The 24,212-nt window shown below is 36.5% G+C and overlaps 1 protein-coding gene, 2 long non-coding RNA genes and 2 pseudogenes across 3 annotated transcripts; 2 read left to right on the forward strand and 3 right to left on the reverse strand.

Annotated features, from left to right (window-relative positions):
* Positions 1–3,020: 3,020 nt before the first annotated feature.
* On the reverse strand, positions 3,021–3,888 carry LOC128216278 (uncharacterized; the record flags this gene model as incomplete). Its single annotated transcript, XM_052922845.1, has 2 exons — positions 3,021–3,554; positions 3,862–3,888. Coding segments are annotated over 2 exons (561 nt in total), but the record flags the coding sequence as incomplete, so codon positions are not given.
* A 568-nt stretch (positions 3,889–4,456) lies between these two features.
* LOC128216840 (uncharacterized) lies at positions 4,457–6,294 on the reverse strand. The gene is made up of 3 exons (XR_008258145.1): positions 6,014–6,294; positions 5,274–5,671; positions 4,457–5,046 (listed from the first exon to the last, which is right to left on the reverse strand). It is a non-coding gene; the product is annotated as an uncharacterized LOC128216840 (long non-coding RNA).
* A 110-nt stretch (positions 6,295–6,404) lies between these two features.
* On the forward strand, positions 6,405–9,333 carry LOC128216841 (uncharacterized). Its single transcript, XR_008258146.1, has 4 exons — positions 6,405–6,553; positions 6,967–7,026; positions 7,355–7,429; positions 8,387–9,333. It is a non-coding gene; the product is annotated as an uncharacterized LOC128216841 (long non-coding RNA).
* Positions 9,334–12,945: 3,612 nt separating this feature from the next.
* Positions 12,946–14,695, forward strand: LOC128217915 (uncharacterized; annotated as a pseudogene).
* Positions 14,696–15,518: 823 nt separating this feature from the next.
* LOC128216279 (uncharacterized) lies at positions 15,519–18,199 on the reverse strand (annotated as a pseudogene).
* Between the last annotated feature and the right edge of the window lie 6,013 nt (positions 18,200–24,212).

Here is a 24,212-nt window from a genome sequence, read left to right on the forward strand (position 1 = left end):
GTATTGTAAACGGTCTGGCACCAATATTGCCGAACATAGTCCTACGTTTCCTGATTTCGATAGTCTCACTTTGACTTCAATAGATGAAGATACCAAACAACAACTTCTAGAAGGAACTTGGCAATCATGCCTCCAGTGCCTGTGTCCACCCGAGTTACCGAACTATGATGGACACAGTTCAGGACATTGGATTCTTGTTCAATTTTTCAACAAATCGTCTAGCAGCGTTCCAGGACGAGCTTTTTAGAGAAGTCGCAACGAAAGAGAAAATGAACCGGCGCACTAAGCTTCGCTCGTTATGTGAGACACGATGGTTCAGTCGTGCGGACGCACTCGAAACGTTCCAAAATGCGTTCCCGTAGTGGTCCGTGCACTTGAAGACAGAGACGAGAAGGCCGGCCAGTATTTGTCCGCTGTACTGCGCTTTTAATTAATGATCTCACTTGTAGGGGCGCAACACATTGGGTACAACCGTGAACCTGACAAACCTTCTTGAAGGAAGGCAACGATATACTACACGCTGTTGAAGAAACATACGTCATTGTCAAATTGTGCAATGAATGGGGGGCTGATCCTGATGTGTAGAATGAACTGTATATGAAAGCAACGGATATAAGCTCAGACTTTGACATTCAACCATCAATGCCAAGAAAAGTTGGTCGACAGCAAAACAGAGCAAATCCTGAGGTGCAAACACCATCTGACTACTTCAAAGACCGATACAGTGCATAACATTTATTGCCTCCAAAACTGGAAATTCTGCAGGACGACATGCTGCCATTAATTTTTGCTGCTAAGGCCCCTGATCGCCACGAAGTTTATCTAGACTACAAGAGACCACAAAGCAGACCAACAAGGACCTGTATCCTAGTATATTTACAATATTCGAAGGTCGTTTAGTTGAAATGAAACGAATAAAAAACTTCCTGCGAACGACAATGAAAAGCGACAGGTTGTCATTCTTGGCCCTAATCCACGGCCACAAGAGCCTGATCGTAGATGTTGACCGCGTCATGTGTTTGCGTCGCGAAAATGCAGGAAGCTAGAGTTTTTAATGATCCCGGGGAGTCAACTGAGCTGTTGAAAGCGACATTATATATATATATATGGGGAGCATGTCTCCGGGCCCCTTAAAACTTGGCCTACACATATATTTTTGTCAAGCTACGCCCCTGTAAATTGATGATTTTAATACCATTAGCTAGTTTATAACATTACCTGATAAACCATAGTACTAGGATATACAATCATTGCTTTCATTTTACAAGATTGTTGCTAGTTTTAAGCTAATTAAATGAACCCCGATATTGACTGAGAACGGTTTGACTATTTGTAATAGGTAAAGTAAGGCAGGGTCTTTTTGCAACAAATTTACCTTTTCTTAGGGATGCCAAAGCAAAATTGTAAAAAAGAGGAAACCCGTACGAAGTTTGAGTATCCCATCACACTCAATACGAAAAAACAATTTTGGTATAGTTAAGATTAAATGCAATAATTTATTTTTAAAGTTTCGTGACCAAAAGAGAGGAAATCAGCTCAAAAGAGAAAAATTGTTTTCAATGATTTCTGCGTAATTATCTTGAGTTATCTATTCCCCTCGGTTTCTAAAAGAAATCGGCTTGCTTTCAAAATCACATTAACGTTGCAATCTTATGAACATTATGAAATAATGTGGTATTTTAATTAGCACTAAATATTACAAAGTACAATATACAAACACATTATTTTCGTATTAAAATAAGTAAAGTAATAAATACGTTTAGAATAAATATTAGAAGCGGTTTACCTTTTTAATTAAATTCAGGTATCATTAAGCAATAATTAACGATCGCATTAAGTACATACGCAATTTATTAAGTAAATACATCAATACTGGTATACTTAAAAACCTTAGCTAAGCTTATTTATGGTGCACATGAGTACACTTTTCTTGTGAGCTTATCTGACGAAGGTGCATTACGGAAAAGCTTATATTGAAGTAAACTTAACATAATATATGCATCAGCAAACTACATGTACAGGTTTATCTGGTAAAAATATTAGGGAAGTCTCACATTGACGGACTAATGTCACACATAACACATGAAACATAAACTAGACTAGTTTATGTATGGCATCATCAAAGAGTATATGCCTCTTCCACTCGCCCCTCCAATCTTCTTTTGTGCAGTTTCAACAAAGTAATTCTGTCTGAAGTACTTAACTCTTAAGTCAGAGAGTGCAACAAGTTTTTTGTACTCATTGCCCAAGATTTATTTTATCTTTTACACTTGCATAAAGCTGCACTCTCAAAGAATGAAAATTTTGACCTTTTTTTAAATCTGGTCTCAGAATCAGCTGATTTTGGCAGCAATGCCTTCAAGTCATATAAGATAACTCACATTGAAACAGATCTCAATTGTTCGAAATATGTCCGAAAATTGTAATTTTCTTTAGCCTAAGTATCACTTTAAGCATAAGACATCAATTTTCGACCTTATATATGAAACTTTCATAAATAAATATAGTAAATATACATAATTTTGATATATAAGTAAAGATAACTGCTAAGGTATTCATAACAATATTTTAGTATTGAAAGTAGTAACAACACATACACTATATGAATTGAACATTGACGCTTGCAAGGGCCAAATTAGGGATCATTCAATGCGCATCAAAAATGCCCTTTCTGACCTAGCACCTTGTCCTTTTCAAACCCAGGATGGAGAACTGATAGTTTACCCTGAATATTAAAAAGACACGTTACTTTAATGGTCTAAGAACTCAAAACATCTCATGAAACATAATATAATTCATATCACATTAAAAAATAGTCAGGTTAGCTTAATCCTGTTATAGGTGACCTTAGCGTTTTTGAGAAACTGGGGTTAATACCTAAAGTTGAACCACCTTGCTTTTAGTGTTTTATCACCCATCATACACTTTCATGAGTAACCTTTATGCAGCGTAACAGAGCAGGGGACTCTTGAATAAAATAAAGAAAGAATCTTTTAATGCTATCCTAACCAAGGAGATTATCAAAATACGTAGGGAACGATTCTATACGGAACTCTGTGGCAGTAGTCTCGCCAGTAGCGGCCGTACTTCCGGCTGCACTTGTTTTCGTCTCGAAAGCTCCTATGGACAAGCAGGATGACGAGCACAAGGACATATGTGTAGGGTAAGAGATTCTCAAACCCCGTGGTCACAGTCCAGAAAAACGAGAGTAGGATTTCCGGTACGTAGTGAAAGTGGCGCGAGAGTCCCCACCAGCCAGAGGCCAGAAGAATGCTCTCCTTCTCACTCCCTCCTTCGATTTTATATTTAGCACGGATTATGTCTGGCTTTCTTCCCCAGACGAGGCGCTGGCCGTCGGCGCTTCGCACTTGCTGCCTTTGTAAGTCAGCGAGGTAGTTGGCAAGGATGGACGCCAGACCTGCGGCTAGGATGATCGATGTTAGTGACATCCCTAGGCGGACGGAATGAGACACGAGATACTGGCTGACGATTGGCGCCGGAAGCCAGCAAAGGCATCCCCAGCATATATAGTAGCCCGCTCTGTCCATAATAATGTCGTCCGCCCGGTTAGCTCAGTCGGTAGAGCGTTGGACTGTTAATCGGACAACCCGGGTTCGATTCCCGGGCGGACCAGGTCACTTCTGTTGTGATTGGTTATGAAATCCTTTCTACGACCATTCGCACTGTACCACTGCCCCTGGCATGTACAGAAGTTGTCAGTTCCTTGCAGAAGTGAAGGCACCTAGTACTGGTTCACCGCCCAGGATAGGTGTGCGGTGGTTGAACTGTCACTCTGGGACCCTTCAATGTGCTCACGCCGGGACCCGGAGTATAAACTACTAACACCACCACCATAATAATGTCAATCGTCTGCATATAGCCGGCTTGTGTTGTCAAATCGGCATTAATGGCCATTTAATATCCGGTTCAACATGGACACGATTGATTTCATTCAAGATAGAGGTTTTTTTGTTGATACCGTTATGTAGTTTTTATAAACTGCTTTGCTTTCAAGGTAAATCAGGAAATATCGTACAGCTAAATTTTTGTCCGAACCATCGCATGCTTCCGAATCTCATCTACTCGTATGGTTCCTATGTAAACAATGGCTTTTGTAGCTGTCATTCCGACACATTTCATAGATTTCTTATTTTCATATCAGCACTTTGTCGACGGGAAATCCAATCAAGAAAACCCTGACCCTCAAGCAGCTACTGTATTTGACCAGCTCACACCAGCTAGGCCTCCTTCAAAACTCAGATAAATATTTGAGCCACCAAAACAAAACGAGAACAGATCGGTCTGAATCGTTAACGTATTATTTTCTGTATACCAGTAAAACAATTTATTTCACTGTACATTTAAATCAAATATTATGTTCATTAGAACTTGATTCTGCCAAACATGTGCTGTAAAGACTTAAGACTTATTATGAATAAAGAACAAGTCAAACATGTACATATTTTCATTGTTATTCTTATATTTTGGGCCATTTACGTAAATCTACAATATTTAATGATAGTTCATCCAATGTTCAGAGTCCGGATCACATGCACACTCGATTAACAGTATTCTTAAAGTTGCACTCTCACAGAATTCTAGTTTGACACTTTTTGTCTCAGAATCAGCTTATTTTGGCATTCTTTAAATTAAGACCTAATATAAATCACAAAGCAAACTTCTCCGAGCCAAAATATGATAAATGCAATCGAATCCTGTGTAAGTTGTCAAAGTGATCAATCTGTGAAAGTGCAGCTTTAACAGTGAAAAATAACTTCTGCTAATGCTATATATTTTAAAATATATTTGCCATTGCAATAAAGAGATATTCACCTACAATATCATACATAAACACCAAAGAAATATCAAAGTTTAAGTAATGTTTGCAAAACAACAATGTACTTAATAAATCTGATATTAAATATGCAACAACTGGTGTTATACTCCAGAACTGAAGCTAACATCATAGAGATACATCCTTCCAAGAATCCATCAAAACAACATGCTGAACAACTTCAAGAACTCTCTTCAAAAGACCACACTTTCCTGAAATAAATAAAAGATGCCAATATTAAAATAAATCAGTTACATGTATTGTTAAATATTTTAATACTAGCTGTAAATGCTACTGCCTTTGATGTTTGGTTTCTACATGTATATCATAATCATAGCTAATGTTTTGTGGTTGTTGTTTTTCTCTGAACAAATAGTCCATTACTTTTGTACAACAAAGTAAAACTAAATGTTATAAAAAGCTTTAAAATAGGTCCTACCGATTATTTGTAAAACTTGTCATCACTGGTTTTCTCTTGCGGTTGACATTGCCTGGACTGGCAAATATCATGTGTGTGTGGGGGGGCGGTTTCCGGTCTTATGCTAGGTCCCCTGTGGCGGTAGGCTTGTTGAAGACAATAATAAGGGGACTTCCTTATCTCCATCAATCAGAATACTTTAATGGTGTCAACGGTAAATAGCAGGAGACCCTCCACCAGCCTTAACCGGTAAATGGGGGGAGGGTAGTGTGTGTGGGTTAGAACCAGCTGCCCGGTCAGCTTAGTTGGTTAGAGTGCCGGGCGGTTCTGGTGGTTGTGAGTTCGAGCCCCACACCGGGGGCACTTTTCCTCCCAGGTCTACTTTTACAGCCAGAGTGTGTGAACATGTTCCACAATTTCTGTAAGAACAAAAATCAAAGCATGTGAATGTTTGAGCAATGCAAAAGTTACAGATTGGTATCACCCACGATTGTCACTTGTCAACTATTACATTATTATTCATAAGGGAGAGTGTTCAATCGCTTTGAACTGAAACTTTTTATGCATAACCCCAATAAACCATTTCTGCTCATACTATAGATTACAAGGTTATACTGTATAGCTGGCATGTAACTGTTATTTAATGTCACTTCCGGGTTCCCCATTCGGACCATTTATGATTTACTCATATTGTGCGATGATTTAATCTGTGTTTCAACAATACTGTATGAAGGACCGGTGTTATTAAAAGTTAAACTTACCCTTGTTTGCATTTACAGTATGGGTCACACACACGCTTTTCCTTTGTATCGATGTCAATATTGACAACATGGCGGCTATCCGATTTTCTCTGACTTGGATAGATTTCACCCCGTAACTGTTAGATATCGTCATTTTCTAAAGATATATCGAGCCTTCCGATGTAGCAGCCAGTTACAAATTCCTTTGACTTCTATTTTTTTCGCATTGTAATTTCACATTTATGATAATTTGTCAGGAATATCGGAAAGCGAAACGACACGAGACGCCATTACTTCCTCGTTTGTTTGACGGTCGACGTTATATTCTATACACGCTACACCATTGGAATCTATACACCCTTAAATTTTTCCGTAAAGTAAACCATGAAACTGTTGACTGCGACCATTTCAACTAGTTTTATTTCCGGATAGCCCTTTAAGCTCCCGTTTTAGTATAATTACTCTTTTAAGGATTATAACTTGGACTTCCAATATGTCGACATGGATAAACAGCCTCAAGTCAACTTTGTAAGTGCTCCGTCACCATGATGTGTCGCTGTGGTACGTAAGGATTGGGATCAAGTATGCTAACAGTAAAAGATATATGATTTTACTTTGACGTTTGAAATATCAAAGACGAATATTTGAATGTTATTTTATGTATGTTTGGTTCATACTGGTACTTTGTCAAGTGTTTGTGGTTATAAATGACTGATGCATTTCTTAATGCAATGTCAGATTCTAATTGAGAGAATTGCTCCCATTTGTCCAAATTTTATTTTCATCAATTGTGGCAATGAAAGCAGATAACCCTAACCCATATCATGCACAGTAAAGATTTTCCTTTTCTTTTTGTAATTTATCTTCAAGAATATCAAAGACTGTGGGAACTGAAAGCTTTTATACCAAGACTTACAGCCATAGTTGATTATGACAAAGTTATCAAGTATTGCAATATTTAAATATAATTTCAGGTTATGCAGATTGTTGAGAGCAATATGATGAGGGAAGGCAGGAAAGAGTCTTATTGTTTGGTAATGTTAACAAAAATGTTTAAAAAACCTTTTTGAATCATGTTTTCCAATATGATATCATGTGTATTGTGATCCTAGAATTGGACTTTTTGGAATATTTAACTGCTTCAGACTTTGAAATAATATCATGACAGTAAAGCAAACCACAAAGTATGTTTTAATATATTTTGCCTAATACTATCGTACAGGCCATACAAATAGCATACTTTTGTTGTAATAAAAAACTTAATATTTGCACAATAGGTTTTAAGACTTTGATTTTTTGAAGGTGATCAACAAAAGAAAGATTTTTCATAGAATTTTCTTTTATATTATGATTTAATTGCAGTATGTACTCATGGCAAAATGGTGTTCGAGAGGTGGCGAATAAGGATTTGCTTGCAGCATTGAAGAATGATAATATGTATGTTGTATTTGTTTGCTTCTAAATATGTGAATACTGTGTTAAACTTTAAATCTTGCCATGAAATAAGTATCATGTATTCCAATTTCAATTTGCCAGTATTACTACATGTATATCATAATCCTAAAAGATCCTCTACAATAAACTTTATGCAAACATGTTGTTATGCCCCCACAAAGTGGCGGCATATAGGGTTGCCCTTGTCCGTACGTACGTCTGTCTGTCTGTACGTACGTACGTCCCGAAGATTGTTTCCGATCTAATTCTTGAAAACCGTTTGTCCAATCCTCACCAAACTTTAAACACATGTTTGTGACCATAATATCTTGATCAAGTTCGATAGTCATGGAAATCGCTTTAGTCATTTAGGAGTTACGGCCCTTTTTTGCCAAAAATACTTCAAAAATATATGTTTCCAATCTAATTCTTGAAAAGTATGTGTCCAATCCTCACCAAACTTTACATACATGATTGTGACCATAATATCTTGATCAAGTTCGATAGCCATGGAAATCGCTTTTGTCATTTAGGAGTTACGGCCCTTTATTTGCAAAAAAAGACTTGAAAAATACGTCCCGAAGATTGTTTCCGATCTAATTCTTGAAAACTGTTTGTCCAATCCTCACCAAACTTTTAACACATGTTTGTGACCATAATACCTTGATCAAGTTGGATAGCCATGGAAATCGCTTTAATCATTTAGGAGTTAGGGCCCTTTATTTCCCAACAATACTTAAAAAATATCTTATCCGATCTAATTTTTGAAAAGGATTTGCCCTTGTGCAGATTATCCTCAATAATCATTATTTATACATTTGAAATTCTTGTAATTTCCTGCTAACAGCATTTATTCCTGTATTGCATATAAACTGATAAATGCCCAAGATTGCCAAAAAATTGCTAACTGCTGATCTTTGGTATATGGGGATGCTTTTAATTTATTATTTATTTTTTCAGGCAAAGAACAGAAAGAAAGGTTCTCTTAACATAGAAAGTAAAGAAATAATGAAGTTCACACTACAGTTGACAATCTGGATGTGTTTCCTTTGCTATTTGAACATGATTTATTTTAACTTACATAACAAGTATGCACTACAATAATAAATATCTATATTAATAGTAATGATATTCCATTAAACATGGATATGGAAAAAATATTCTTTGACAGTGCAAGATAAGATAAATCCAGACATAGTCAGAGTCTTCAGTTAACTTGGATGTGTTCCATTTGTTTCATCCACAAACTTGAAATTTGTCTTGTAACTACGTGTATTTTTATGAGGTTAAGTGGTGGGTAATCAACCTTTATCATAACATTTTCTTATTTGGGGATAGTATGTATTTATGTTGACACTATGTGTACCTTCATTCTCTTCATTTTTCTGTACGAAACAAGACCAAATGTGCCATTTTAGTTTAACCATTTTAAACTGTATATTATACTCTTCATTGAATACCCATTCGTATATTATCAAACATTTTAACAAATTTAAATGTGTTGTTATTTTGAATATATTGTATCGGTGCCATAGGGTACATGTACATGTCCATTCCTAGCCTTCAAGATAAAACAGATGTATTCTTGGTTGTAAAATGTGTTCTTTATGCATATACATATTGAGTGGCTACAGAGAACTCAACATTTTTCTTACAAAATATCTAAGGGTTTCCTTACATGTGATTGCTACATTCAGTGTACCACTTGTTATATAATACATTGTATATGATCAATAAAACAGATTAAGAACCAAAGCTGTTGCTAAATACTTTTTAAAAGCTGTATATGTACAAGACAATACTGAGACTGTATAGACACCAATGTTTGTCCTAACTTGAAGGTGTATAGATTCCAATGATTGCCTTGAGTTGAGGCTGTATAGATTCCAATGTTTGTCTTAAGTTGAGGCTGTATAGATTCTAATGTTTTCTTTCAGTTAAGGCTGTATAGATTCCAATGTTTATCTTAAGTTGAGGCTGTTTAGATTCCAATGTTTGTCTTAAGCTGAGACTGTTTACATTCTAATGTTTGTCTTCAGTTGAGGCTGTATGGATTCTAATGTTTGTCTTAAGCTGAGGCTGTATAGATTCTAATGTTTGCTTTCAGTTAAGGCTGTATAGATTCCAATGTTTATCTTAAGTTGAGGCTGTATAGATTCTAATGTTTGTCTTAAGCTGAGGCTGTATAGATTCTAATGTTTGCCTTCAGTTGAGGCTGTATAGATTCTAATGTTTGCTTTCAGTTAAGGCTGTATAGATTCCAATGTTCATCTTAAGTTGAGGCTGTATAGATTCTAATGTTTGCTTTCAGTTAAGGCTGTATAGATTCTAATGTTTGTCTTCAGTTGAGGCTGTATAGATTCCAATGTATGTCTTCAGTTGAGGCTGTATAGATTCCAATGTTTGTCTTAAGCTGAGGCTGTATAGAGTCTGATGTTTGTCTTCAGTTGAGGCTGTATAGATTTTAATGTTTGCTTTCAGTTAAGGCTGTATAGATTCCAATGTTCATCTTAAGTTGAGGCTGTATAGATTCTAATGTTTGCTTTCAGTTAAGGCTGTATAGATTCTAATGTTTATCTCAAGTTGAGGCTGTATAGATTCCAATGTTTGTCTTAAGCTGAGGCTGTATAGATTCTAATGTTTCTCTTCAGTTGAGGCTGTATAGATTCCAATGTATGTCTTCAGTTGAGGCTGTATAGATTCCAATGTTTGTCTTAAGCTGAGGCTGTATAGAGTCTGATGTTTGTCTTCAGTTGAGGCTGTATAGATTTTAATGTTTGCTTTCAGTTAAGGCTGTATAGATTCCAATGTTCATCTTAAGTAGAGGCTGTATAGATTCTAATGTTTGCTTTCAGTTAAGGCTGTATAGATTCCAATGTTCATCTTAAGTAGAGGCTGTATAGATTCTAATGTTTGCTTTCAGTTAAGGCTGTATAGATTCTAATGTTTATCTCAAGTTGAGGCTGTATAGATTCCAATGTTTGTCTTAAGCTGAGGCTGTATAGATTCTAATGTTTGTCTTCAGTTGAGGCTGTATAGATTCTAATGTTTGTCTTAAGCTGAGGCTGTATAGATTCTAATGTTTGCCTTCAGTTGAGGCTGTTCAGTTGAGGCTGTATAGATTCTAATGTTTGTCTTCAGTTGAGGCTGTATATATTCCAATGTATGTCTTCAGTTGAGGCTGTATAGATTCCAATGTTCATCTTAAGTTGAGGCTGTATAGATTCTGATGTTTGTCTTAAGCTGAGGCTGTATAGATTCTAATGTTTCTCTTCAGTTGAGGCTGTATAGATTCCAATGTATGTCTTCAGTTAGGGCTGTATAGATTCCAATGTTTGTCTTAAGCTGAGGCTGTATAGATTCTAATGTTTCTCTTCAGTTGAGGCTGTATAGATTCCAATGTTTGTCTTAAGCCGAGGCTGTATAGATTCTGATGTTTGTCTTCGGTTGAGGCTGTATAGATTTTAATGTTTGCTTTCAGTTAAGGCTGTATAGATTCCAATGCTTATCTTATGTTGAGGCTGTATAGATTCTAATGTTTGTCCTAAGTTAAGGCTGTATAGATTCTAATGTTTATCTCAAGTTGAGGCTGTATAGATTCCAATGTTTGTCTTAAGCTGAGGCTGTATAGATTCTAATGTTTGTCTTAAGCTGAGGCTGTATAGATTCTAATGTTTGTTTTCAGTTGAGGCTGTTCAGTTGAGGCTGTATAGATTCTAATGTTTGTCTTCAGTTGAGGCTCCAATGTTTGTCTTAAGCTGAGGTTGTATAGATTCTAATGTTTGCTTTCAGTTAGGGCTGTATAGATTCCAATGTTTATCTTAAGTTGAGGCTGTATAGATTCCAATGTTTGTCTTAAGCTGAGGCTGTATAGATTCTAATGTTTGTCTTCAGTTGAGGTTGTATAGATTCTAATGTTTGCTTTCAGTTAAGGCTGTATAGATTCTAATGTTTATCTTAAGTTGAGGCTGTATAGATTCCAATGTTTGTCTTCAGTTGAGGCTGTACAACGTTCAATGTTTGTCCAAATTTTAGGCTGAATGAATCCAAGATCTCTCAAATTTGAAACTGTTTAGATTCCAATATCTGTCTTAAAGATGCACTCTTATTCCCAAATAAGATTACCAAAATTAATAACGTTGTTTTAATCTATCAAAAAGGATGAATAAATGTCTAAAACAATGGTTTTTATGAAGGATACCGAGTTTAATTTGAAAGAAATGAGCATAAAACACGGTATTTCTACCTTATGAGACTATAGTAGACCGCAGTAAATCTTTTAGCATTCACCAATCATTTAATATGTTTGCACTTTCTGCTATTAAATACAAGGCTACAATCCTGTTATCAGTAATTAATATTTTCCATAAATGCATTATTTAGTAAGTAGTTAAAGGTATATAAGTCAAAATTGATATTTGTTTTACATATGTTTGCATTGATTTTGAATAAGAGTGTCACTTTAATATGAAGCTGTATACAGTCCAATGTTAGTGCTACGTTGGAGTTGAAAAAGCTCCATTGTCTGTCCTGCGGTGTACATGTAGCTGTATAGATTCCAATGTCGATCGAACTTGGGAACAGTGAGATATAATTGTTTATTTCCTTGCAAAGTATTTATTTTATTTAAAATTGTCATATTTTGTCTTAATTATTATCTGAAATCTCAAAAAATGTGGATAAAGAAATTTTCATATATTTTACGACATTTCAATGGGGGTGTATAGATTCCAGTGGTCAGACCGTGAGCGTGTATAGAATATAACGTCGACCTGTTTGACGGACATAGACAGAGTTCGCTCCCTTGATATCAGGGGGCGTGGCTTAGAAGCCGCTGTCGTAAGGTCAATAGGAGAATTTACTGTGACGCACTTCCGGGGGTTTTCCGTTACTAAAAATAGCCTGGCCGTCATCCTTCCGCTTAACTGCCATTGTTGTACATTGTCTATCGAGATTTCACAGTTTACTTTCGCATATTTTATGGAAAAATACGATGGGGAAAGAATGTATTGTTGTTGGATGTTGTAATAGAGACACAGATAAACAGTTAGGACTAAAGTTCCATAGGCTCCCCAAAGAAGAAACCCGTAGAAAGTTGTGGTTGAATGCCATAAACAGGAAAGACACAGTTACAGGGAAAGACTGGGTTCCAGCGATGACGGGGCTAGAGTTTGCAGTGATCATTTCATACAAGGTATTTTTTTATTAAACCTTTATTTATTTGTGTATTTATTTAAACATGCTGTAAACTTTGGAATTGAGAATGCAACCTTTGATTTGTTTTATCAGGTACTGCGTACATTATACATGTATATAGCCTGGTACACTCAATAGACTACAGGCATGCTGATAATCAGAATGAGATTAAGAGCTCTATGAATTTTTAGATGGGTTTAATGCTTAATAAAACTTTACACAAACATTAATACTACATCCTTATATAGACATTAAAAATGAAATGTAGCAGGATAGTCTGTGCAGATTAATTCAGTTCAATTCCTTTAATTATCCAGGGAAGAGTGATGACCCCAGCAGTCCAGACTATGTGCCGTCCATCAACATGGGTTACAGAACACCTTTGCAAAGTTTGGACCGTTACAATCGCATTGTGAGCCGTTCAGCAGAGAAATGCAAAACGTCAGCTACCGTTCCAGGACTCACAGAGCCGGCCTGACACCGAAGGTGCTGAGCTCCTGCTTCATTTGTCAGCTACACCTCAGACGCCAACAGACAAGGAAAACTCTGGTACATCAATGTGACATATAAACCATTTCCTTTGAGTCATTTGATTGATTAACCTTACCATATATTTATTATCATATTTGTAGTATTTTTTTAGTTCTCTAAAGTTAATAGACATTTCAATAGTTCCAATAATTTGATATTAAGTAGCTTGTCTGTGTCTTGAATAAAAAATGGGCTGTTGTGATACCCTTTGCATTGTGTGTGTCAAAGTCCAGCAAAAACTGTAAAGTTTGTGCCATTACTGAAAGAGAGTTAATGATATTAAAATGAAACTTGTTGCAAGGATTTATTTGGAACAAACAGTGTGCGGTAGAAAACACACACATAAATATTGCTTTTTTAAATTTTGTCTGTGTTTGTTTTGCAGCCAAAGGCAAACAACATGACACATGCATCAAGCTGCTGGCAGAGGCCAATATGAAAACCAAGCAGGTGACAGAGGAGTTGAATAGACTGACCCTGGAAAATAGTGAACTGAAGGAGCTAAAGTGTAAGCTAAGATTTGCCCAGTTGTCTGAGGAGGAAGTGAAATTTTACACTGGCCTACCTTCCAGTGCATGTTTCAAGTGGCTGCTTGAATATGGAAGAGTTGTGCTTCCTAAATCTAAACTGCTTGAAGATTCAGACATGCTTCTGCTTACTCTGATGAAAATCAGACTTAATCCACCACAAAAGGATCTGGCATACAGATTTGGGATCTCTGAGTCATCGGTGACGACCTACATACACGCAGCCATTCCAGCTCTAGCCAAAAAGTTGACCTTCCTCATTCACTGGCCTGAACGAGAAGAAGTTATGAGTTCCCGACCGCAGTGTTTCAAAGAGACCTATCCGAAATGTGTCTCTATAATTGATTGCACAGAGGTTTTCATTGCTGCGCCAGCTGACTTTGAAGCAAGAAACGCGACATACAGTTCATACAAACATACTCACACAGTGAAGTTTCTAGTGAGCATCACTCCGGCTGGAGCTGTCTCCTTTGTTTCACCTGCATATCCTGGAAAAATTTCTGACAAAGTCTTAACTAATGACTGTGGATATCTTGACTTCATTCAACATGGTGATGTGATACTTGCTGACCGTGGTTTTTTAATTGGTGATGAACTAAATGAGTTAGGTGCTGAACTTGTCATATCTGCATTTACCAGAGGTAAATCGCAATTGAGCGCAAGGGATGTTGAAAGAGGGAGAAAGATATCTAATGTAAGAATCCATGTGGAAAGGGCAATGGAAAGACTGAAGAACTTCAGAATCTTGTCAGATCGAATGCATTCGAATATGGTTCCACATGCTGACAGTATAATGACAATATCAGCGGCAATCATGAACTTGCATCCAAATCTGGTCAATTAACTGCTTTTATGCATTCCATGTACACTCATTTGTGATTTTAGAATAGTACTTGTATTATACAAATTTTTATGTCTCCCATGTTGATTATTTTATAATACTTGTATTGACTGATTTGAATTCATTGTGTAAACTGACGTTCATGTCATAAAAAATAAAATATATATTTATTTCCAAGAAGTTATTTCTTTTTAATTTTCCATGTTATATCATATAAAGTTAATAAAAGTTATTAGACCTGGCATAGTCAGTTCTTACATGCAAATAAAATGAATCAAAATAAAGAGGCTGCCTTTATAAACCATTTGTTTAGGAATACAGCTGCCGTCAATTGACTGTAAACAAACTCAAAGAACAAATAAGTTCCAATGCGCAATGCAATATAAACCTGGTTTAACAATAGAAAAATAAGTGTTAAAGTTTTGGCGAGATCTTTAGTATAAGCTATCGATTCAAGATGACAGTGGGAGTAGAAATCCATATTTAATGTGTAACTTTAAATTGGCAAGCAATTGTCATAACATGATAATGCATTTCAAATGAAAGTCAACCTTATTTTCAACCAATTTTCTGTTCATTTGACACCAGGCCTTTACTAGGCATGCCATGGGGCAGATATCTTGACCAATCCCCATTGGCTTAAAACCCATCTCTACCTAGTGCTTCCAGTCTGATATAAGCTTTACTGTAAAAGTGGTTTGTAGCTAAAAATCATGCATGGAATGTGAATGGTACCAATACTTATGGTATTCAGTTAATCATTGCTGAAACATATATTAGGATTTAATGTAGGTTGCTGTATAATAATCAAAACAAGGCAGTTTGAGCACTAAAGTAAATTTATATAGATTTCAAAACAAACATAAATTTCAATATATTCATGAATGCATGTATCTGAGCACTGACAAAATGATAAGCTTGCACTTTCATAAACTTGGCGTCCTACACCATGATATTATGTCTTTTAAGGTGTCACCACATCACTGACCACCAGTTTCTATTTCTTACACCTCGGGCATAACCATCTACCCCTTGGTTTCCTTTTCACGTTGACACAGCCATAATGACACCAGCCAATCTGGCAGTCCTCGTTGGAGCACAGGATCATTTTCCCGTACTCACGTTCCTCACATATGCACCAAGTCTGTACATCTTCAGTTGGCGTGTTCACTACTTGTTTGTTTCTCAGCTTTGATGTCATAAGTTCAGGAAGGAGGTGGTGAGACAAAAAAGCATTACACTTCTTTTCAAGGTTGTCAATGAATTGACTGTCTCTTTGAACTCGAATGATTACAAGACTGGGTGTCCCAGAAGGCTGAGTCAGAACTACAAAGTCACAATACTGGACACCATAAACCAGCATCTGGAACTGCACTTGAGTATAGTATCTGTGCTTTTGTTTAAGTTTTAAGTTCTCATCAAGGCAGAATTCTTTGTCACATTTAGCAGCTTCTAGTGCCATTACAGATTTATGCTTAAATGGACATTTGATCTCCAGTGTGCCAATCCCACAGCAGACACAACTTACAACGCCGTCAGCTGTTGCTCCCAAGTATGGGCTAGTTTCACTCACCAAAAATCCAGACTGAGAACAACCAAAGTTTGAATGTTGAGACTTAACATGCTGTTGGTACATGTCTCTTGCACTGGATTCATTGTCAAGTCCCCACTTTACGCAATCCTTCTTGCTGAGGTCATATGATTTGTATCCAGCAACACGCATCACCAAGTTATCTGGGCATGTAGAGTCTTTAAGAGTAAGAACATCATGAGCCTTTGTTGCTGTTATTCTTCCTTTTCTATGATTATACCACAAAGGAGAGATGTTCTGTCCTTTTGTCTTGTTAAATAGAGTTATCACTTGATCAGATGTAACTTTAGTAGAAGAAATAATGTCTTGTGCCTTAGATCGGAGTTCATTTTCAGGGAGGTTTTCATTGTTTTTATTGTACAAGTTCATGGGAAGCAATGGAAGTGGATCTTCTCTGATTTTTGGTTTGGGACAACACTTGGTATCAGGTTGAAAAATGATGCATTTGGACATGCGGCATACAGGGCCTTCAGCTGTTCTTCACTTGGCAGGGGATCGCGACTCGTTGGGTTGACTGACTCGACCTTCTTTTTTCTGTTCCCGAACAGGTGCTGCATCTTCGTTACAGGACTTGGGTCAACCTTATGTGTAAATATCACATGTTATTCATAACCGAAAAAAACTACAAGTGCAATTACTGTTGCTCATGTATTATTTTGCTTCTTAGTTTTTCAATAAATTAGGTAGAGAATGAAACATTCTTGGTGCCAATAAAATAACTAAAACAGTTTATTTTCACTGCATTTCTCACTTATACTCCAACATATTTGATTCCTACTGACAAGGCATCTTTAAATTGAAAATAAAACTTCTATCACAAATTTACCTGCTCTTTGAAATGCTGATTCCACATCCGACCGACATCTGTGGAGGACAGCTAGCTCGACTTTGAAGAGACTGGCAGCTACATGGCTACATGTTTCTCCCAACCTGAAAATTATTTTAGAAACATGTTTAAAAAAAATGAACCAGATATATATATATATATATATATATATATATATATATATATATATATATATATATATATATATATATATATATGTATTCTCTGCTGAAAACAACCACAAATAGGCTCCATTGTGGCATTTAATATTTCTGACACAGAACAGTTCGGTTGTGTGGTTAGCACACTCACTTCTCATCAAGGTATTCTGGGTTTGAATACCTGCCTGGCATTTCTGTTCCCCTACAACACAATCCCACACTCTCACGGAACAATATGACAACAAGATTGACTATATTAAACTAATTATTATTATCAGTTGTTATTTCATTTAATGAAATTTGAGTGAACCCAATAATCTTTATTATTTATTTGCCTTGGTATATTTGCGAAAAAAGTTAACATACCCTGCCATACATGTGCAATGTGCACAGTAGACTTCAGCGCTAACTTTTTCAAGACACACCCAGGCTGAATGGGGCTCGTCCCTGGTCCGCATAGACGGGGTGACAGCTGCTCGCAGAAAGCAGTATGGACTCTCTTCAACGTTGTAGTAGTGTACAACCTGCACATGTTTGCTTCCCACATATCTAGAAAATACATAAGTAGGTTTGTAACCCCAACCACTGACAAATATATGTAGTTTTATGATAGATGTAAGTACTGACTCTTATTATGTACATGTATTTTGTTATAAGCTGAGACATCTTTACAGCACAGATAAAAATCACATATTATTAAAACAGTTTAAATAAAGAATATTGAAAAGAGCATACAATACATGTACAATGCAGTGCATGTACACGAATTTCATTAAACAACATGTAAACGATTATACTGTATGGTTTATATACATGTTTCTGTACCTGTAAGCCTCAAGGCTCTTGTAATTTCTCATGGATGTGGGGTTGAAGAGGGCTGGACTCAAAATCAGGTAGGTATAAAGCTGTCCGAAATCTAGACTGGGCCAATTTGTCAAATCACGACTCCATTTCTCATCAGGAACTTTGTACGGGTCTGGGAGAGTTTTCAGACCTTTATCAAACATCAGTTTGGAGAAATACCTTTTTCTCGCTTCACTATCAAGTCCTTTAACATAAATTGACACATCTGTCAAGATTTCCCGTACTTTTTCAGCCATGACCTTTGAAATTTTACGGTTCAGATAATAACATATATATATAAATAGTTTGATTGGCAGGTCGGATCGATGTATGGCGAATTGGCCAATCGATTGACGGCCAGCAAATGCTAATACGCGGAATTTGCGTCACAACAAATTCTCCTTACAAAAGAATACATTCCATGCAATAACAATAAATGAATGAAATGAGCGCAGTAATTGATATCATCTTACGCACCCACCAAACACCTCGGAAAAGTGGCGGCTCGAGGACTTTCTAAATGGGGGGGGGGGGGGGGGGCACAACTAATTTTAAACATATCAAACCATTTTTTAATGCATTATTTTAATCATATAGCGACATGGAATTAACTTTTGTCTTGACTGTCAATGATGTTTGGCAGACAAATTGAATTCAAAGGATAGCATTTACTTATCTAAGATAAACCATTCAAAAACATCAACGATATCATGCCGGTTTGGGGAATCGAACCAAGGTCGACGGATTAACAGGCTAAGTCGTAAAGCAGTCGTCCCCCCGAGACACCCGTATATATAAACCATAGAATAAATGCTATATAAACCTACAGTATATTGATTGCACTTAACGGTACTGTAGGTACTTCGGATGTCATTGTCATTAAAGTTAACTGAAGTAAAAACAACTAGACAACAAATTCCAAAAAGGGTTACAAATAAATTATTTGTATTAATTTACAAAGAATCTAGCATAATTCCGAGAACTAGACGATAATAAAGGCCGAAATGGAAAGTTTCAAGGCGGCAACGTTTTCTATTTAAACTTTTGTTAAATGCATGTCATTCACACACATATCTTGTTGACACACAATGACATTATTAAAAGCAATGGCGAACATATAATGTGCACACGTTAACAGTTTAAAACAACTTATATTTCTTGTATATGATATATTCTGAAAAAAAAATCATTATCGAATGTTCGGGCCCGAAATCAAGAGACTTTTTCGTGTCGTATACTATATTATACTCGGTAATCAGGTTCAATTGTTTTTTGCTCATAATGCTTATATAAAATTTTAATTTTGAAACAACTTAAATCAATAGAGATGTGCCCAAAAACATAACTTGTCGGCCCGCTGGGGTGCACGGGCCCTCTGTGCCCCCCCGGTAGAGCCGCCACTGTCGGCCAATAAGCTATATATAACCTATACGTTACATTGGCCGAACGCATAATATCCGTGTTACGATTGATAACGCATAATATAAATTTCATCCTACCAAAACCGGTGAAAATGTGAACGCGCGAGTTTCCCTCTTCTAAATATTTGTTAAATTTGATTTGGCAAAATAAGATATAAGCCACTTGTAATATCCGTGTTATTGCCTGTTAATCAAGTTATTTTGGATTTACATTTACAAGTGATTATTCGATCGTTTGCCCGGTTTCGGTACAGTATATGTTGCCTGCTGGAAAATGCATGCCGTTGACGTTGTGTCACATACGTGTTGTTGTATTTGCCGTATGTAGACGGTACTTACTTTGCATGGAATATGTAATCAACCGTTGTTATGTGTAAAATGATATGAATAATATTAACAATGGCTATAAATGTACAGCCCTCTTCACTCATCGACGATGACCAAAATCTATACGCGGAACAATATATGCTTCTACAATTTAGTACGAGCATTGAGCCCGTACCTCCGATGTCTAGAACCATTGTTCCAGTACCGCCAACACCAGCTGCATCGGATCTAGTTGAAGAGCTTCCAGAACCCAACCTGCCACAGCCGGAGCCTACCCATCATTAGGTAAGAAGTTACATTTGAAGTAGTTATATATATCAAGTTTGTGTTTCATTTTTACTCACATGAATTTACAAATTATATTAAGCATCATCGATATTTTACCTATAGGGTGATTTGTTTTATTTTTATTACATGAATATACGATTTATATTAAGTATCATCAATATTTCACCTATATGCGAATTGGTATTAAGCATCATAATATGCGACCCCGCCTCATGCACGGAAACACTAAGCTTCAAATGTGTAATTATCTAGTAGGGGGTCGGGAAAACTCGCCTCTCCAGTACTTCAGGACCCGCCCTTAACAGTATAAACAGATATACCTCAAAGCTTCCATATATTTTTTCATATATATATTGACGTGATCTTCACCCATCGGCGTCGAACATTTGAAAGAAACTATACCACGCATTTCGCTGGTTATATACAGTAACATCACGTGACCAAACCGGAATGATCCATTTTAACCACTCTTTTGGATGAACCTATTACATAAATATCTTGCATTAAAGAGTAGGGTGTCAAGTTTATTAATCTTTAGAAAAAGTAGTAAATCATTTAGAATATTAACAATAAACTTCTTTTATATCAATTTATGATTTAACAGCCTACTTTAGACATTTAATACTAAACCCATAACATTTATATTAAATACACGAAATCATCCTAAAGAAGTTATAGCGATAACAGCGAAACTCTTAAAAATCAAATACTTTATAAATTTCACTTAAACAGAATGTTTATTTTCCGGGCTTCGCCGGACTACATGATTCCGAAAACACTACACTAAGATCTTCTTAGAACTACTATGATCTTTCTCGTACCGATTTAAATTTATTAAATAAGAAATCTGGACAAATAAGGAACACTACCACCTATTTATAATCCGTCAGATACTCCCGCTTAATAAAATGGCCACGTGACTAGTCACATGACCTGTGCTATGTCATTCATAGTATCGGTTGTCCATCGTAAGTGGTAGAACTTATTTTATAAACAGAACACAGCTCCAAACTTAGGCAGGATACCAATATTTATGAACCATAACCCTTTTAACCAAATTTGATTTGATTACTTCAAAATTAAGTAGGTCAGCCAATGTATTGAGCTGAATGAATGAATACTATCAAACGTAGTATTTCATTGGTATGTGTAGTACTGTAATGAGAAATAGACTATAGGTTGATTTCACTTATGGTTTACATTGTCTAAATATATTCAGTTGTACTATGATGCTTGTCGAGAATACTATAAAAGATGTCGTTAAGCTTATGAAATCTGAAGTTATTACAGTATACTATTTAGAATATTAATATTGAAGGTGTTGTCAGTATATTTGGCCCCATTAACCTTAAAAGCTACACACCTTCGGCTTTAATTCGAAAAGATTAAATCATTGATTATAAAGGGAGATAAATGTCACAGCTCGGAAGCATTACTGGACACAGCTGCGTCCCTTTAGGAAATACAAGAGAGAAAGAATGTAGAAGAGCTATATCTACTAAAAGATAGATATATATCAGGAACAAGTGTATGTATATAAATGCTTTGATATTGAGCAGGGGCGCCTCCAGGATTTGACCTAAGAGAGAGGGCATAACTTAAGGGCACAACCTTTTGACATGTGTCCCTTTCTCAGAATCGAGATTTAAATTGTTGAAAATATTGGCAAGGGATCAAGGTAACAGGCCTCTGAATCATTGTTTGTCACCCATTTAGTGCCTTTCATTTACAAAAAAGGTCAAAGGCACTAAATATATAAGGTGTGTTGTTTATCTTATTATATATACCTAAAATGGTTTTAACCAACATTTTAGAGACAAAAGATTGAATCAGAGCCCCCCCCCCCCCCCCTCGAGGAGAATTTATTAATACTTGCCGTCTGAAATGGTTTATTAAGAAAAAAAATCTTACTTTTTTCTTCGAAAAGGACTGTGAACGTTAGTTGCCAGATGATGCATAATGCCTTTGATTTCAGTTAATCAATGGTCAAGGTCAGAAACAAGTTAGACCAACACTTTAGGTAGAAAACAGTTTGACTAAGGCCAATGAAACTTCCGTGGTGAGTAACACTGAATCAGCAGACGGCCTGGTCAATGTTATTTAGTTTTTGGAGGAGCTGAGTGACCATGTCAGAGTAAACAGTCGTAATTACTTTTTCCACAGAAAACTTCAGAACGGTTCAACCAATAAGTGGTTCATGCCACTTAAGAAGAGCGTTGCCTTTGACCAGAATATGACCCCACCCCCATTTTTTTTGCATTTCTTCCTCATACACCTTTATCCAACTGCAAACTCTTTTTAAACAAATGGCGCTCAGGGGTGTTTTATATTTAGCGGACATGTTTTGTCTATCAAATTTAGAATATTATTAATATGATTTCAGATGGTATTGCACGAAAGAACAAAAAGAAAAACAGAAAGAAGAGCAAAACAAGTTCCAAAACTATAATAAGTTTCAGTGCAGAGATAGTTCCGGGTAGATGTTTCATGGAGTCTTCTTGACGTACATTTGGACATGCCTTAAAACGCCCTCTTCCGCGATCTGAAACTATAGATTTTTACAATGATAAAAGGTCTTTGATTAATCTTCAGATCCGAAAAACTATAGACTCTAATCATTCAAAAGGGGCTCAGTGTATCAACACCTCCGAAATCTATAGACTCTTACCATGGAAAAGGACCTCCGGTGTATCTCGAGATCTGTAAACTACAGGCTCTAACCATGGTAAAGGGCCTCAGTGTATCTCCAGATCCGAAACTTATAGGCTCTAACCATGGTAAAGGGTCTCAGTGTATCTCCAGATCCGAAACTTATAGGCTCTAACCATGGTAAAGGGTCTCAGTGTATGTCCACATCCAAAAACTACAGGCTCTAACCATGGTAAAAGGCCTCAGTGTATCTCCAGATCCGAAAACTACAGGCTCTAACCATGGTAAAGGGTCTCAGTGTATGTCCACATCCAAAAACTACAGGCTCTAACCATGGTAAAGGGTCTCAGTGTATCTCCAGATCCGAAAACTACAGGCTCTAACCATGGTAAAGGGTCTCAGTGTATCTCCAGATCCGAAAAACTATAGGCTCTAACCATGATAAGGGGTCTCAGTGTATCTACACAGCTGAAAACTATAGGCTCTTACCATGGTAAAGGGCCTCAGTGTATGTAGAGATCCAAAAACTATAGGCTCTAACCATGGTAAAGGGGCTCAGTGTATCTCCAGATCCGAGAAACTATAGGCTCTAACCATGATAAAGGGTCTCAGTGTATGTAGAGATCCGAAAAACTATAGGCTCTAACCATGGTAAAGGGTCTCAGTGTATCTCCAGATCCGAAAAACTATAGGCTCTAACCATGATAAGGGGTCTCAGTGTATCTACACAGCTGAAAACTATAGGCTCTTACCATGGTAAAGGGCCTCAGTGTATGTAGAGATCCAAAAACTATAGGCTCTAACCATGGTAAAGGGGCTCAGTGTATCTCCAGATCCGAGAAACTATAGGCTCTAACCATGATAAAGGGTCTCAGTGTATCTACACAGCTGAAAACTATAGGCTCTAATCATGGCAACAGTATCAGTGTATCTCAAGATCTGAAAACTCTAGGTTCTAACCATGGCAAAGGGTCTCAGTGTATCTCAAGATCTGACAACTATAGGCTCTTACCATGGTAAAGGGTGTTTTCCATGTGGAAATTGTCAACATGTTGAAATAGGATCATTGTTTATAGATGTCAGTTGTGCCATGTAGAAATAAGTGCCATATTATAATAGTGCAAGAAGGTTATATGTTACAGGTCTGAATATTATCATTCACATGCAGCATGAAATGGATATTAATATATATGTATATGTATATATTTTTTATATAGTTTTATACAATGTTGAAGCTAACCATTTCCACTCGCTTCGCGTTCAAATGAATTTCTCAAGTTTTTCCATATATATGTATTTCATTAAATCAGCAATCAGCCGTCAATAATTTAAATCAGGTGAAGTGGTATATATAAAACAGTGACTGGCTCAGATAGTAGGTAGATTACACAATATCATGTAGACCACTTAAAGTGGACTGTGTTGCGTCAAACTATTATTGTTGTAAATACATGTACATACTAACAATCTTTAACAGTTACTTAGTGTTCAAGATTATCTGTTGTCTACTGGACCAGCCTATGTTTAAATTTACCAATTCAACTGATTGAAATGAGGAAATTATTTTGAACACTAAACTGTAAAG

The sequence above is a fragment of the Mya arenaria genome, chromosome 14 (assembly GCF_026914265.1).
Source record: "Mya arenaria isolate MELC-2E11 chromosome 14, ASM2691426v1".
Taxonomy (NCBI): domain Eukaryota; kingdom Metazoa; phylum Mollusca; class Bivalvia; order Myida; family Myidae; genus Mya; species Mya arenaria.